General features: G+C 48.8%; 1 protein-coding gene across 1 annotated transcript in view; it reads right to left on the bottom strand.

Moving 5' to 3' along the window:
* Nucleotides 1–12577: 12577 nt before the first annotated feature.
* MRPL51 (mitochondrial ribosomal protein L51) overlaps nucleotides 12578–15490 on the bottom strand; it is a 63521-nt gene continuing 60608 nt past the window's right edge. Inside the window, exon 4 of the mRNA XM_069650692.1 lies at nucleotides 12578–12922. Within this exon, the coding sequence (XP_069506793.1) occupies nucleotides 12726–12922 (197 nt within the window). The 3' untranslated portion in view covers nucleotides 12578–12725. The remainder of the gene's footprint in view (nucleotides 12923–15490) is intronic.

Below are 15490 nucleotides of genomic sequence, written 5' to 3'. Positions count from 1 at the left end.
CAACCACCATTCCAGTTCTGTTATGGACTCTTGATCCAAAGGTACTAACTGATAATATCTCAAGCCCTGCTGCAAGTGTCTTATCTTCAGTCTCTGCAGCGCACGATAGTGTAAAGGCCCTGGAAATATGGCTTGAATGGAGGCTGCCAACAGTCCCACTATCCTCGCTAGTACTCTGAAAGAAACTACCTACTTCTGCAGACATCCTCTTAATTTCTCTTTCAATGTCTCGTATCTTCCGTGCTGGAAGCTCTAGCGTGGCTTTCCTGGTGTCCAGGATGAACCCCAGGAAGTCTAGTCTCTGAGCCTGGGTGGTGTCTGACTTTTCCACATTTACCAGAAACCCGAGTAGATCCTGTACCCATTTTGTCTGGTAAACCAGCATCTCCCAGTCTTCGGCTAGCAGTAGCAGGTCGTCCAGGTATATGATCAGCCTTATGCCTTTCTCCCGGATCGCTGCTGCTATTGGTTTCATCAGCTTGGTGAAAGCCCATGGAGCTGATGCAAGACCGAAGGGCATCGTCCTGAATTGCCAATACTGCCCTTTTCAATGAAAAGCTAAGAACATCCTGTATTATTCTAATACTGGGACCGTCAGGTATGCATCCTTCAGGTCTAGCCTCATCAGCCAGTCTCCTTACCTGAGGAAGTCTCAGAGCTGGTGGTATGCTCTCCATCTTAAAATGGCAGTAGACTACCAGCAGTTTAGTTCCTTCAGGTTTATTACTGGTTGGACCTTCTCTTTTCTGTGCACTAGGAACATGTCGCTCACGAAACTGGGAGTATTCGGGCATCTCTCTATGGCTTTCTTCTGGGCGAGCTGAGACAGCTTGTGGTCTAAACAGCTCTGCGTATGCTAGGTGCAGCTGATGTGGCTTGCACACTTGAACTGGCGGCACTATAAATTCTAACTGCAGACCTTTTATGGTTTGCAATATCCAAGCATCACTGGAAAGGGTGTGCCTGTTTTCCCAAAACATACCAGTCCTCCCTCCCACTGGAGGGTAATGGATCACTCTCACCTTGCGTGAATCCTTGGCCACGGCCAGTTCCTCTTCCTCTGCGTCCTCTAGAGAAATGACCCCTGGCTGGGAAGAAGGAATCCTGCTGCCTGTTCTCCCAGTATTGTTTTTCCTGGGCTTAGGGGGTGGCCTTCCTCCTTGATTTCGGCCAGCCACCCAACCCCTGTGGCGACCGGTCCCGGCAAAAACTCTGTTTGGGAAATTTTTTGGATGGAAGCTTGAGCTTTCGCCAGTGAAGTGTAGGTACTGACAAAATGGCACATCTCTTTCCCAAATGTCTCACCGAAAAGGAGACCCTGTGCTGCTTCTACTGCCTCGTACGAGACGAGGTCGCTGAGCTTGGGATCTATTTTCAGCAGTAAGCCTCTCCTCCTCTGAGGCAATTGCGCAGTTGGCGTTCCCCAGCAGACATACTGCTCTCTGTGCCCCGCCTGCTAGGGCGTCGGGGACAACCTCCTCCCCCATATCTTTATCTCTCTCAGCTAGGTCCATGATCTTTGCCAGCAGCCCAGCTAAGTCCAGCACTTTTTCCTGGCAGCTCTTCCAGGACCTGTCGATACCCTTCCGGGGGTCCTTACTGGTCGTGGACACAAGAGTAAGCATCTTGGAGTCCAGCTATGGAGTCTCAGCTACCTTACCCGGAAGGTCTGGTCTTGGGCACTCTGTGTGGAGGCGCCGTCTCGCCTCCTTGTCAAGGGCTTTTTTTAATCTTAAGGTCATGTACTGCGCAACTCTGGGGGACGGTTGCCAGTCTGAGGACCTCGGGTTTCGGATGCTTCTTCTCCTTGCGGACTCCCTTTCCCCCGCTGGGTCTGACCCAATCGTCTTCTACTGTCTCTTTCCCGTCATGGGAGGGCAGGCCACCTTCCACTGGCTCCTCTTCCAAGCCTGGGTCATCTTCTACACCAATGTCTTCCCCTGGAGTGGGGGTCGTGAGGTTCGGCACTGGCCAACGCTGCAAGTATGCTTCTCTGAGCTTTGCAAAAGCGTCGATAACCTCTGGGGCCTTTTCTTTTGACCCATTCAAAGGGCCCTGGGGGTCACAAGGGGCTTTCCTCTTTCAAGCCTTAGTACTCCTCGTAGAGCCTGCATCAGAGGGTTCCTTGGGCATATGGTCTGTCCTTACGGTGCCATCCTTGGGCTGGTGAAGGATTGCTTCCAAAGTCTCCAGCCTTTCTTGTAGGGGTTTTACCCCCTCGAGCCACAGCATCCACTAGTGAATTCCCCAGCACCTCCTTGAAGCTAGCAGCTAAATACAGCGACTGCTCCTCTTATTCAAATTCAGACATTCTGGGAGGTTGCTGTGTGCCTGGTATAACCGATACAGGTGTCCGAGCACGCCCACTTCACTAACTTGGTGCTTGTGGTGAGATTTCAAAGCTCTCTCCCAGTATTAAATACATTCAGTTTCCTAATTTAAAATCTTTTTTTTTTTAATTTCTTTTTTAATATGTGGCTGCACCAGACTCCTGTTGTGTAAAATGCCTGTGATGGGCTTATTCCGTTCAACTGCCCTCTGGGGGAAGGCTCTGGAGAGGCTTTGTACCTCTTGTGTATGAGGGAGACTCTCTGCTCCAAACCTGCTCTCAGCCTGCCGGCTGTCTCACATCCTCTAGGCGAGCGTGTCACCATATGAAGCTTCTCTTACTTCGGTTAGTTCAACAGTTCTTTGTTCGTGCTACACAGTAACTAGAGAACGATCACTGCCAGGCCCGGCTTTTCTGCGTGCTTTTCGCTTCGCAGACATAATGCATCGCAGAGCTGGAGAGTAGAGCTCTGGCCCCGCCCCCACAAAGGAGGGGGCCTGAGGACCTCAGCGTTACTCTGCCTCCTCCGAGGACTTCACCCAGCAAACCCCTGGAGTGCCAGTCATGCTGCACAGGGCGAAAGCGCCGCGGGAGCCTGCACCGAATGGAAAGCAACGCTGATGTTGCGATATGAGAACGTGAAAGACTGCGCGCGTCATATAGGGAGATGAGCAAAATAGTACTTATCTGCTTGAAGAGCAGTAAAAGAAGAGGAGGAGCTCAGGGAAAGGAAGTGGTAATAGCTGAGCATGGATGGAGATTGGACATTTTTACAGTGTTATTATTGGTTTGTTGAAACTGCTGAGGAGTAGTAATAAAAGTTGAAGCATAATGCTCGCCTCCAGTCGCGTCATAGAATAACTCACAATGGTTGTAACAATGGTCTGTATAAGGAAAGGGCTGAAGCTATGCCTATTGCTACTAAAAAGGTTTCTTTGAAACCTATAAGATAAGGGATCTTTTAAGGAAACTTGTCCAAAGGTGGGTTAAATAAAGTGGAATTTTCTTAGGATGTACTACACATTGATATTCAGACAACAGTAGTTCCAAAATGTCCCAAGCTTGAGTCACCTTCTACAGGCACCCTAGTCTGAAAATCAAATATCCAAATGAAGTGGCATGATTTTTAACTCCAGGCGATATATTAACAAGGTTCCAGTTCGGCCAACAGGTGACCTAACTGGTCTCTAGAGTCCCAGTGGACCGAGGGGGGCAGTTCGGGATCAACAGTACCTGGTTTCGGTTCTTGGTGGGTTGACGGATTTGGATGAGCGGATCAGGCTAAGTTCAGGCATGTTGGATTGTCTGGGGCCCACTAGGGGTGTATGTGGTTGCTCTGTGCAGTTGACAGGGTTCTCAGCGATGCAGGTCGGGGCACTCCCAGGATCTCTTTGCAGTGAGCCTGCTTTCTAGCTGCTGGGAGGGGTGGATGCAAATGCTCCACCGGTTCCAGACGGGCGGCGACAGTCATCAAAGATAGTGCTCTTGGGTAAGTCTATGTGCAGGTACGTGAGACGGCCTTTCGAGTTGAGATGGGCTGGTACGACGTTCAATCAGACAAGTTTTTCGACTGGTGTTTTTCAGAAACGATTTTGAAAAAAATGTTTTGGGGGTGGGAAATGGCTTATAACAGGATGGGGGGGGGGGTTCGAGACAGTACGGAAAAAAAAAAAATAGGTGTGGACGGGGGGTGCCCTGGGGGAATTCTATTATACGAGAATCCTCCAACAATAAAAAAATAAAAATTCCAATGAGTTTGTTGGCAAAATGTTTATGAAAAACTACCATTGAAAAAACAGTTGTCGATATGAAATAGAACCGCTGGACTGAGCTTTGTGATGGGTCAGAGTCAGCGTGTGACTCGCTAGCGGTCATGTTGGGTCCTGGCGTTGTCTTGCAGTAGCTTCTGGCCTATCAACTAGGGTATGATGTAGCGTTAAGCCGGTTGAAGTGCAAAGTGTTTGGATTTGGGGGAGGAGTGCAAAAACCAGCACCAGCGTCTTCCCTCTTGTTTGAGGTGCAATGAACTCAGAGCGACTAGTTCAGTGCAGCAAACCTGGGAGCTGCAGCTAGTCTCGTCCTCTGGCTGCTGTGAGGCCCACTCGGGGACTCTAAGACTGGAGGGTTCCATTCATGGTCTGCTCTCCCAGCTTTAGGAGCTACCGGTACAAAGTGGCAGGTCGTGGGCCACAGCAAATGTTCATCCCAATGTGCCCTGGGAGTGGGCAGGGGGTAGATCCTCTGCCTTGGATGGCTCCTCCACCTCAGGCTGAGGGCTTTGGAAAGAGCAACTTTCTCAAAGGAAGTACAGTGATTTCTTCGAGTGCTTCTGAACAAATCTTTAGTGTCTTGAGAGGATCTAAGATGTGGTGGAAGATCCCTTCTTTTAAAGCAGAAGACCGCAGGTGATGGACCACCAAGGTAGGCTAGCTTTATTCAATCACTACTTTTGAAAGAAGTGGACTTTGCCTTTCTGACATCACACCCAAAGTGCTTTGCTCTAGAGAAGTGGAGGGGAGGGAAGGAAGGAGGCAGAGGGAAACTGTGGTGAAAATCTCATTCCACTGAACAGATTGTTCTAGACTACTCGAGACCTCGCCCCCCCCCCCCCTGCAGCATCCAGGTGAGGCTACTCCCTATGAATGGGTTTGCTCATGTGATGCCTGGCAGCTGCCTGCTGTGTGGCTGTCCCCGGCGAAGCGTGTTACCTGCTCTCAAAGATCAGAGGCATGGCCATTTAGGTTCCAGTCAGGCTCAACCCATCTGGCCAGAATACACATTACCTTCCACAGAAGAGCTTGGCTCACAGTAGCGTGCACATTTGGGATATTGGATTCGGCTGTAATAATGGAGAATACGATCCACCATAGGGCTAATGTTTAAAGATTATTCTGCCACCAGGCGGTAGACCCATAATTATAGGGGTATGGAACATTGGTGCAGATCTTAAATTGACTTGGATGTCACTCCAGCTGTCAAATGGGCACCTGTATCTCTGAACCTGCACTGTGTCACTGGTAGGGCAGGTGCTGAAAATCAGGGTACTGATGCAGCACCAAACAGGTACACGCTGCACAGCACCTCTGCAATTAAAATGCAGCTACCACAGTAATAATTATTTCTAGCTGCACACAATCTCTCTTGCATACTCTGCAGAATACCCATCTGCACCACCTTGCATTACATTCAGCTCTCTTCCAAAATACCTACCTTCCTTCCTTCCTTCCCGAGACCTTCGCTCAGCTACCTCAAACTCTCCAATGGTCAGATGCTTCTCCAGGCAGAGAGTAGGGGGTAGATCTCTCTCCTTTGCAGGTGCCTCCCTCTGGAATGGTCTCCCTGCCCCTCTCAAACTTGAGCAGGACCATTTGAATTTCCGGAAGCAGCTCAAGACCTTCCTCTTCTCTGCTTCCTCTCTCCCTTCCCTGCTGACCAACCTGTTTGCGCGATGACTGGTTGCCTGGCTACCCTCCGAGCCACTGCACTGCCTCCGGGCCTACCGCGCACTTAGGGGCTTTAACTAACTTCTACAGTCCCCTGCCTCCTGGCACTTACCTAGAGTTGTGCTACCTTGGCTGCCCTTTCCACTTCCCTCTCCCTGGCACTACCCGCTCTCACCTCTCCATCTCCCTCTCCCCTTCTCCCCATGCACTTTGCGCTCTCGCACTTGCACGATCTGAATGTCTAAAGGCCTAGTAAGATAGTTTGTCTTCTTTCTTACTGTCTTGTCACGCCTCGAAACACTTGTGTATAGGCGCGTTATAAATGATACATCTTTGGATCCCTCCTCCTCCTACTTTCTTCCTCGCACCCTCTATGGTGCTTTCCGTCCCTCCAATCTTCTCAAACTGCTGCTCCATCTTCTATCCTAACACTCTTACTTTCTTCTATGCACTTACTCTATCAGAATTGTCCCTGGACCTAGTATGATAGCGACCTAGTATGATAGCAACCTCGTCTGTCTCCACCCCCCTCCCCTTACTGGGTTTTTCCTCCCCAATCCCCCCCCACCCCCCAGCACTACCTGAAATGTCATCAGGCCTAGTATGATAGTTGCTTGTTTTGTTCCTCCCCTACCTTTCTGCACACCTCTCCCTCACCTCTTGTTTTTCTCCAGCTCTACCAGAAATGTTGCCTAGTACGGTGGTCGCCTGTCTGTTTCCATTTTCTGCCCACTCTCCCCTCCCTTCCTTATCTATGTCTTAGCTCTTACACTATCTGAAATGTCGTCAGGCTGAGCAAGATAGTTAATTTCACATACTTACTGTTCATGGCCTGTAAGAAGAATGTCATTGTATTTTCCCCTTGTTCCCGCCATTGCCTTGAAGCGCTTTGAAACACATTGTGTATAGGTGCTATATAAATAAACTGTCATATCATACCTACACCAGTGCTTCCTCCAGACACTCTCACGGATGTCCTCCCCTCACCTGACCTATGCACCCCCCCCCCACTTATGGTCTTGCTCTCTCTCCCATCTCTTCCTCTACTACCGTTAATGGTGGCACTCGGTGCAGGTTTCCCTTATCGACAGAAGTCTCCTGCGTCTTATCAACTTCCTCCCTTCTCCTGCTACTTCTACCAACACCTCTCGGGCGCCTCTGCCACCTCCTGCTACCACCCATGTCCACTCTTGAGCACCTCTACTACTTCCGTTTGGCGTGCCTCAAGCCTGTACCCCACCCCAGAAGTCTTTGGCAATCTTCTCCACGTCGCTACTCAACTCCCACTCTGCTGTCAAACATTTCACAGACATCTGCAACCTCCTCAAAGAACTTGACCTGAATGTCCTCGGTCTCACCGAGACATGGTTCAGGGCCAACTCTGTCACGTTGTTTTGATATTCTCCTCCCTGATGGCTACAAGATCCTCTCCGAGCCCAGAACCAACAGACCCAGAGGTGGAGTAGCTCTGACCTTTCTGGAGTGGGTCCCTGCTTCTGTGATTCCTACGCAGGCCTACTCCTTCGAATACGTGGTCTGCAGGCTCTCTCCATTGCTCGCCTGTCCTCTCTCCGATTGTGGCCACCAACTACAGGCCACCTGGCCAGGTTGCCCTCTTCTCCTCAGTGGACCGACCTCTCCTCTTCTCTCCTTGCCTCAACCTCTCAACTTCTCCTCTGAGACCTCAGCATTCATTTGGCTGCTTCCAATCCTTCCTCGGGGCTCTTCCGCAACCTCTGAAATACACTTTCCCTTCTACCATCTGGTCCAGCACACTCTGCCAGACACCTTGGATGCTCTCATCTTCTCAGCTAGACCCCTCTCCAACCCTCTCACTACTCCTCTCTGCTGGACTGACCACTTTCTGCTCTCTGTCCCTCAGGCTATGCCCTCCCCAGCACTGCCACCTACCTTCTCGGTTTCTCGTTCATTCAGCCCATGAAGCATGTGTCAGTGGAGGCCTTTGCCACCGCTTTCTCTGCCCCTCCGACGCATGCAGCTGACTCACACTCAGACACAACCTTCTCTAATCTGCATCGTTCTATCTCTAACACTCTTGATGTCCATGCCCCGGTCATGAGAATTCGTCTGAAGCCTACCTCCAAGTGCAACTCTTGGTATGACTCCGACCTCGCTGCTCTGAAACCAACTGCAGGGTGGCTGAGAGAACAAAGAGGGCTTCGGACCCATCCTCTGACAAACGTGCCTGCCACCTGCTCCAAAGGCAATACAGAATGTCGTGTCCAAGAAGAATCCACATCCAAGCCTGCGTCTTTGCGGCGTCCAACACAGCCAGAATCTTTGCAAGGAGTTGGCCATTCCTGCAGTCTCCACCTCTCCCCACTCCCTCCCAGGTCCCAGGCCCTCTGCACGGCGCTGGCTTCTCACTTCACCACTAAAACTCACAACATCCTGTCCCCTCGCTCTCCTTCCCTTTTCTCTCTCTTGGACCCACCTCTGGCTGCCTCTTCCTCTCCTCTTTCTCTCCAACTACACCGGACTAGGTTTCTAGACGAGTCTGATCTATGATAATATATGTATAGCGTGCCTATACACAAGTGTGTCAAGGCATGACGAGGCAAGGGAGGGGGATCAAAGGGAGGGCAAGACAATATAGGGCATATGAAATTGAGATCGCGCAGGGGAGAGGGAAGGGGGAGGAGTGCAAGGGGAGGAGGAGCAAGTGCAAGACATAGATCTATGAAAGTGTCGTCCAAACAGGTGCTCCCCTGCTCCTCCAGAATCATCAAGGACCACATTAACACCCTCGCTGCAACCTTTCTGCAATCACTCTTGCCACTGGAATGTTCCCCCTCTCTCCCAAAGCATTCCCTTGTGCAATCCCAACTTAAAAAGCCTTTTGCCAATCCTACCTGTCTAGCAAATATATGGCATGTTCTTCATCACTCCTTTTCTGGGCAAACTCCTGGAAAGATGGCCATCTCCCAGCTTGCTCTCCACACTGAAATCTGTTGGTTGTCTCCACGACCATCAGTCTGGCTTCAGAGCAGCCAGAGGCACAGACTGCTCTCCGGAACACCCGTGAAGATCTGCTGCACTAATCTGGATTCCAGATTTCCTTCCGTCATCTTCCCCTTGACCATTCCTCGGCTTTTGACACGTCAATCATGCCATCCTGTTCAATCGACTCAGAACCGGGGCATCATGGATCAGGCCTTCGATTTGTTGACCTTTCCTCCTCGACCGTCCCCTCGCAGGTCCAACTTGGATCCTTTCTCTCCACCACGTCTCGCTCCCCAGTGCTCTAACCTTTCACCCTGGCTCTTCAATGTCTGCCTGGCCCCTTTGGCCCACCTGATCTCTACCTTCTCCTCGAACTTTCAGGGTTATGTGGATGACACTCCACTCTCTCTCAGGATCCCCTCAGCCTCGGCTCTTCTCTCGATCATTCCAGTCTATCCACGATTGAGGATTGGTGTGCCTCCAACAATCTCCGCCTTAATGCCAGTAAGACTGCGATCCTTCTCATTGGGACCCCTGCTCCCGCTTTCCCCCTCACTCTGGCACCCTCCTTGGGGCTCTTCCTTCACCCTCCTGTGAGGCAAAGAAACCTTGGTGTCCTCTGTAGAGAGGTCCCAAATATGGCCTGCACTCCAGCCACCCATTTCGAGATAACAGAAGCATACTCGCCAAGATACGTGACGTATAAGGAGCAACTGAACCAACAGAGCCACAGTGGGGCTCTGTCCAGTACCCATCAGAAGGACTTGTATACCTATTGAAGCGCCAATAACCAGACAACCATGGACTGCAAGGTACCCATTAAGACAACCATACCAGCATCTGACGCGAAATGAAGACCACCTACAAACTGTCCCTGAAGAGACCCAAAGGGCTCTTATTGGAGGCGAATGGTGACGACACAATGGCCCGGACAGACGGTCAGATGAAAGAAATGACAACCAAAAAGGAGATAAAACAGACAAAAAGTTGCAAACCATGATGTAATGGACATAGAAGAAACAATGCTGAACTTAAAAGAAACGTAACCATTGAGAGCAGGATGGAAATGTGTAACTGGCCAAATGCTTGTAAATAGACTTGGAACGCAAGAAGTGAAGGAAACTGTACTGCTTGCAATGCTTAGTGGGAGGATAGAACGGCAAGCGCCAACTATATGCCTACCTCAAGAAGCATATTATACAAGTGCAACTCCATTTGACGAAAGCAGAATTAAGCCCAGGATGGTAGGGACCTAACAGGCAACGATTCATGTACCAGCCCAAAGTCGGACAAAAGAGAGGAATCGAAATTTAGCAAGAAGAAGCTCATGGCTAGGAATTCGAGGTCAACCCAAGGAAGGGAAGAGTAGCAACTCCAAAGAATTGAAACCTAAGAGCATAGAAGCCTGCCCCATGAAGGTCGAGATAAGGAGGCACAGGCAGGTGGCGAGGCCGAACAAACAAGCAAATAGATGGAAAATGAAGCAGCTTCGCAGTGTACCGACACGTGACCAGCCAAGCGCGAAGAGGTACCAACGTCTGATGTCACCCAAAACTGGAGGATGCCATAACTTTCCTAGATAAGAAGCTACAATTTCGAGGCCATCCTCAGCTAACTAATTGACACATGGGCCTGAGGGTAGTGATTGATGGAAGGGAGGCAGGGTGATTCTTGGGCCATCGCGCACCTGGGCGACCATTCTGCATGCTGCTAATTAAAGTGAAGATTTATGCCTAGGTGTGCAACCCACCCAATCACAATGGACCAAACAATCTAGGGTCCTATAGCTAGTAGAACCAATGAGACGTCGTGCTTTTAGTGACGTCCGATGTAGAGGGATGGGCATAGATGCCCACGCGATAAGAGTTATCCAATCCCCAAACTCTGTTACCATATACAGCTATAGTACCTATACTTAAGTTACCTTTTCCAACCAATAGAATTGCATGTCAAACTTATGAGGTTTACACGTCAATGATGACAAGAATTTGCTATAAAAGTTCCCGTTTGCATGAAGAATTTGGAAGTTGAATCGAGACAGGCGATCACAGCTCTGATGATTTCCATTTGTTTCCCCGTTTTTTGTACTCGTCATTAAACGGACTTCCCTTTGCCAAACCATTGACTTGTCCTTATTGAGTGGTGTTGGAGTAAGAGAATCCTGCACCCCATCCTCCTCAAGGTGCAGCTATCTCGACTTAAGGTACCGGAGGGCGAGCTCTGAATCTCATGGGCCCGTTCAGAGGTCACTCCGCCCTCCAGTACACCTCTTCGACTCCACTCTCTTCACATCATGGACCTTTTCAATAATGCCCACTACCAACTGCACCTCCTCGGAGGTATTCTTCATTTTCTCATGTTCCCCAGAAGCTCACCGTCTCCAGACCCCTGGTTCTTTAGGCTGGACTACTGCAATAGCCTCTTTCTCAATGTGCCTACCTCTACTTTCTGCCCTCTGCAACTAATTCAGAACAGGACTGCAAGACTTGTGCTTGGTCTCAAGCCCAAGGACCATATCTCTCCAGCCCTGAAATAACTGGCTCCCGGTGGCTGCAAGGATCAAGTTCAAGACCCTCTGCATTGTGCACAAGGCTTGCTAAGGCCCGCACTACATCTAACTCTCTTCCAAAATACCTTCCTTCTCAAGTCCTTTGCTCAACTATCTCTAACTTTGTCAGGTGCTTCTCCAGGTAGAGTATGGGGGAGGGAGGTTAGATTTCTCTACTCTGCAGGTGCCTCCCTCTGGAATGGCCTCCCTGCCCCTCTCAAACTTGAGCCGGACCACCTGAAGTTCTGGAAGCAAGACCTTCCTTTTCTCCTCTGCGTTTTATCTCTCCCCTGTTGGCCTGTCTGTTGCACAGACTGGTTGCTTGGCTACCCTCATAATCTCACTGGATACCAGGAACCTCAAAAATCAGTTTCCCTTCACTGCCTCCAGACGTACTGCGCATGTAGGGGCTGCAAACTAACCCTGCAGTCCGCTGCCTCCTTGCACTTACCCAGATCCGCGCTGCACTTATTCAGAGCATTGCTGCCCTGATTGCACTTCCCACATCCCTCCCCCTGGCACTTGCGTTGTTGCACTTGCACAATCTGAATAACACAAGGCCTAGCAAGATCGTTTGTCTTGTACTCCCTCGGTCTTTCCTCCCTTGTCGTGTCGCGCCTAGCAACACTGGTGTACAGGCGCGTTATAAATTACACATCATCCCAAACTACCATCACCTCACTATCATAGAATTAAACACATAACCCACTTTATACAATCAATATAGAACCAAAGCCTTCGACCCAACAGCAACTGGTATCCTACCAGATCTGTGTGCCCTATATATTATTAAAAAAACCCTCCTACATACATGTCCCCCAACTAACTAAATACAATGACCCCCGATCACTGCAGTCGTACAGCTGCTAGCACCATGACCTCACAAACCATGGCAGAGCCACGTATAGCTCTCTGCATAGCCCTCAACACCCTTAAGAACCCTTACATAGCCTCCTCAGACAGGTGAATCCCTTGGTGTCCCAGCTAACAGATCTTGGGCTCTCCCCTCCAGATTAAACATACACCCAGGTATCGCAACCACAAATCAGGACACTAGTACATCGGCCCGCAACCATAATCCCTTTCGGGTCTTGTACTGGCATCTCCCTCTACTCCCAAAGACTCTTCCACCTTATTCCAAAACCATGCGGCAAGAAGCAGCAAGAATCGCAGAAGTGTGCTTTAGAAGACAACATTACATTGTGGAATAAAACAGACAGAAAATATAAAAAAGAATGAGACCATATATAAAGAGTATTTTAAAAACAGAAATTCAGGGATCCAATGCATGTGTATGTACATAAATATTGCTTTTAATAAATCAAAAGAAAAATCGATGACAAAATGCTTCATAAAGAGAGAAGAGACATCTAGAGCTTAGGAATATACTCTTATTTGATAAACACCCTTCACTCCTAGACTTGCTCTTTCCCATTGCTGATCAGCGGTGCTTGCCATATCGATTAAAACGTTTGTAGAGGAATCGGATGCGCTTGTTGAGGTTGTGCAAATCATCCGTGAACATCCGGTAACCAACCAGCCTCTTTTTGCGGATGCAGCGCTGCAGCTCATTCCCCCGCCAGCCCCTTAGCCAGCTGGGTCCAACAATTAGGTCCTTGGGATGTGCCTTGAAGTCTCCTGGGTGAGGTTGGGGTACAGAAGAGGAATACAAAGGATCAGAACTGGGAGTTAACTACCCAAAACCAATACAGTCATTTTCTTCCCCTGTGCCAAGGTGAGAGCATCTTGAACAATTAAAACATCACCGATTTGCCACCAGGTGATTCTCTGTTCTCCCACCACCATCGAGAAACCAAATCAGTAGATACCAGGGTCCCAATCCAGAGGTAGAGGTTAAAGAAGAAAAGTACACAAATGTGATTCAGCAAACAATGCTTACCTATATTACACAATAATAACCTTTAGCGAACAATTAGGTAATTTACTGACATTTTCATACAGCTTGCTTGAACCTCCCCTTCCAACTTGGAAACGCAATTAGTAACCTAGATATTTGTACATTCATTTTATTAGGAGTATTTATCTACAATGAACCTAGCTTCAGGAAGAAGAGGGTTGTACATCCGTACCGGTTAAAGTCAAATATTAAATGTTTACAGGGGCGAATATTCCTTATAGCCTAGCATTTATTGCCAGCATATCTTTTAGGCTAGCAGGAAATAAGTGGGAATATTGACGATGCAGGTGTGCGCCGGTGGAAAAATGGGATGCAACGAGGGACCAGGGCATTGGCAGGTGGGACAGAGTGGGGCGAATTCAGGGTGTGCAAAGAAGTGCTCCAATTTTGATTCTCAATTATTTTCCTCAAGCACCGCTTTAGCGCACACTCTAGTATATGCAAATTTAAGCAGGGGGCCGATATTGGTAACGGAAAAAGTACAGCTGAAATGAGACTTGCATGCAACTCCTGTCCTGTAAGCGGCCATTTTAGAAAAGGCTTTTGTTGCAGGTTGGTGGGGCACCATACTAATGCGGACAGGTTTAATAGATTTTTGGGATGGCAGTCTATCAGCATTTCTGTTTATCACTGAGAATTCGGAGTAAAAAATGAACAAAGAGTAAAACAACAAACATGTAGATAATAACAACAGTCAAATTACATTTGTATAGTGTAAGGAAGGCATGCTGGCAAGAATAGACAGACAAGCGATCACAGTTCAAGGGTGTTTATTAAACTGCATAGGTAGGGTGGAAAAATCTAATCTAAATCTAGGATGGGCGCAAGCTACGACCATCAAATAATAAGGAAGTTCTAGTGGCGTTGGATCAAATAAAAGGGCCTATACTAAGAAACCTATTGTCAATCCTTACACTAAATACAAAAAGAGTGTGGGATAGGGTTTCACAAGAAAGAAGTGTTCACAAATGATAAGCCAGGATGTGTTAGCCATGGGGGTGAAGGGGGGGGGCTCCCTTCCCCATGTTTTGAGCACGGGTCAAGGCGGGACTCCTGAGCACAGCACACTCAAGCTTTCCCAGCATCAGACAACAGTTCCGCTTCACAGGTCAAGCCTTCGGTGGTTAAGTCTCCTCTCTACAAAAAAATCTCTTGCCCCAAGGACCTGATAGGTTTCAAAAATAACAAAAGAAGTTCTGTTCCAAATGTACGTTGGGTGATGGCTTCACCCCTGGGTCCCCCTCTTCAGAGCGCAAACCCTTCTAACAGCTCTTATCAAGATCAGGATCTTCGGAGGTTGTCTCTCCTGCTTCCGAGGATCTGATAGGTTCAGACAAACAAAAAGGTATTTTCAGATTACACTTGAGGGGATGCTTCTTGCTTCTTCACCTCTGGGCCGCCCTCTTCTGGGCGCAGACCCCTCACGTATCTCAGCTTCCCTCCCGTCGGGTTCACTCTGGCTTTAGCAAAGATATTTTCTCCTTCGCATTCATGAACAGTTCTCCGTGGACATCCCTCTAACAGGTTCACTTTTGTCATACTGTTTCTTGGGACTTTAGACTTCGCCCCTCTTTATTGGCATCCCTCCGCCAGGTTTGCTCTTACCATTTCACAATTCTTGCTAAGGGATTCACTTCCATTGCATTTCTCAGACGTTTGTCAGTCAAAGACTTTCAACTGTACAGGGATTTTGCTAGACCGCTGTATGACAACTTTGACCATCAGGTGTGTGTTATTCTGGTAAATTGCCTGACTTTGCTTGACCCTTGTGTTGGGACACGTCTGGTCAACGGCTCTGGAGTTTGTGGTCTGTCATCTTTGGGGGGGAAGGTGAGGGGGTGTTAGTGTTCATGTCGGAAAAGGGGGTGGGGGGTGACATCAAAGATATTCTTCGTCCTAGGGGGTTTGGTAAATTCAGAAGGGTGGGTTTGTGAAATGACCAGGATTACTATTGTGAACGGAATGGGGGACGGTTGTTGGAACAATAGTGCTTATTCAAAGTAGACTACTGTTGGGAAAAGAATAATCAAAGTGACTTGGAGAAGAAGGATTGGGAGCATTCGGCCCGAAAACAGGGATTATGGGAATTGTGGTTTTCAAATTTATCAGGGTTAGGGTCCCTAGGGAATTTACCAGATATGGAGGGGCCGTTCGATTTGACTGAGGGAAGATTCTTCAGGTGGAAGAGATGTTGAGTTGGTGCAACCTATAAAAGCTTCAAGAAGCTAGTCTTCCTTGTCCCTTTCTTTGGCATAATAACATGCCTCACCTTGGATACTCTTCCCCCT

The sequence above is a fragment of the Ambystoma mexicanum genome, chromosome 3p (assembly GCF_040938575.1).
Source record: "Ambystoma mexicanum isolate Mex_15411 chromosome 3p, UKY_AmexF1_1, whole genome shotgun sequence".
NCBI classification, from domain to species: Eukaryota; Metazoa; Chordata; class Amphibia; order Caudata; family Ambystomatidae; genus Ambystoma; species Ambystoma mexicanum.
Note: the sequence above shows the minus strand (reverse complement) of the source record. Positions and strands in the feature narration are given on the sequence as shown.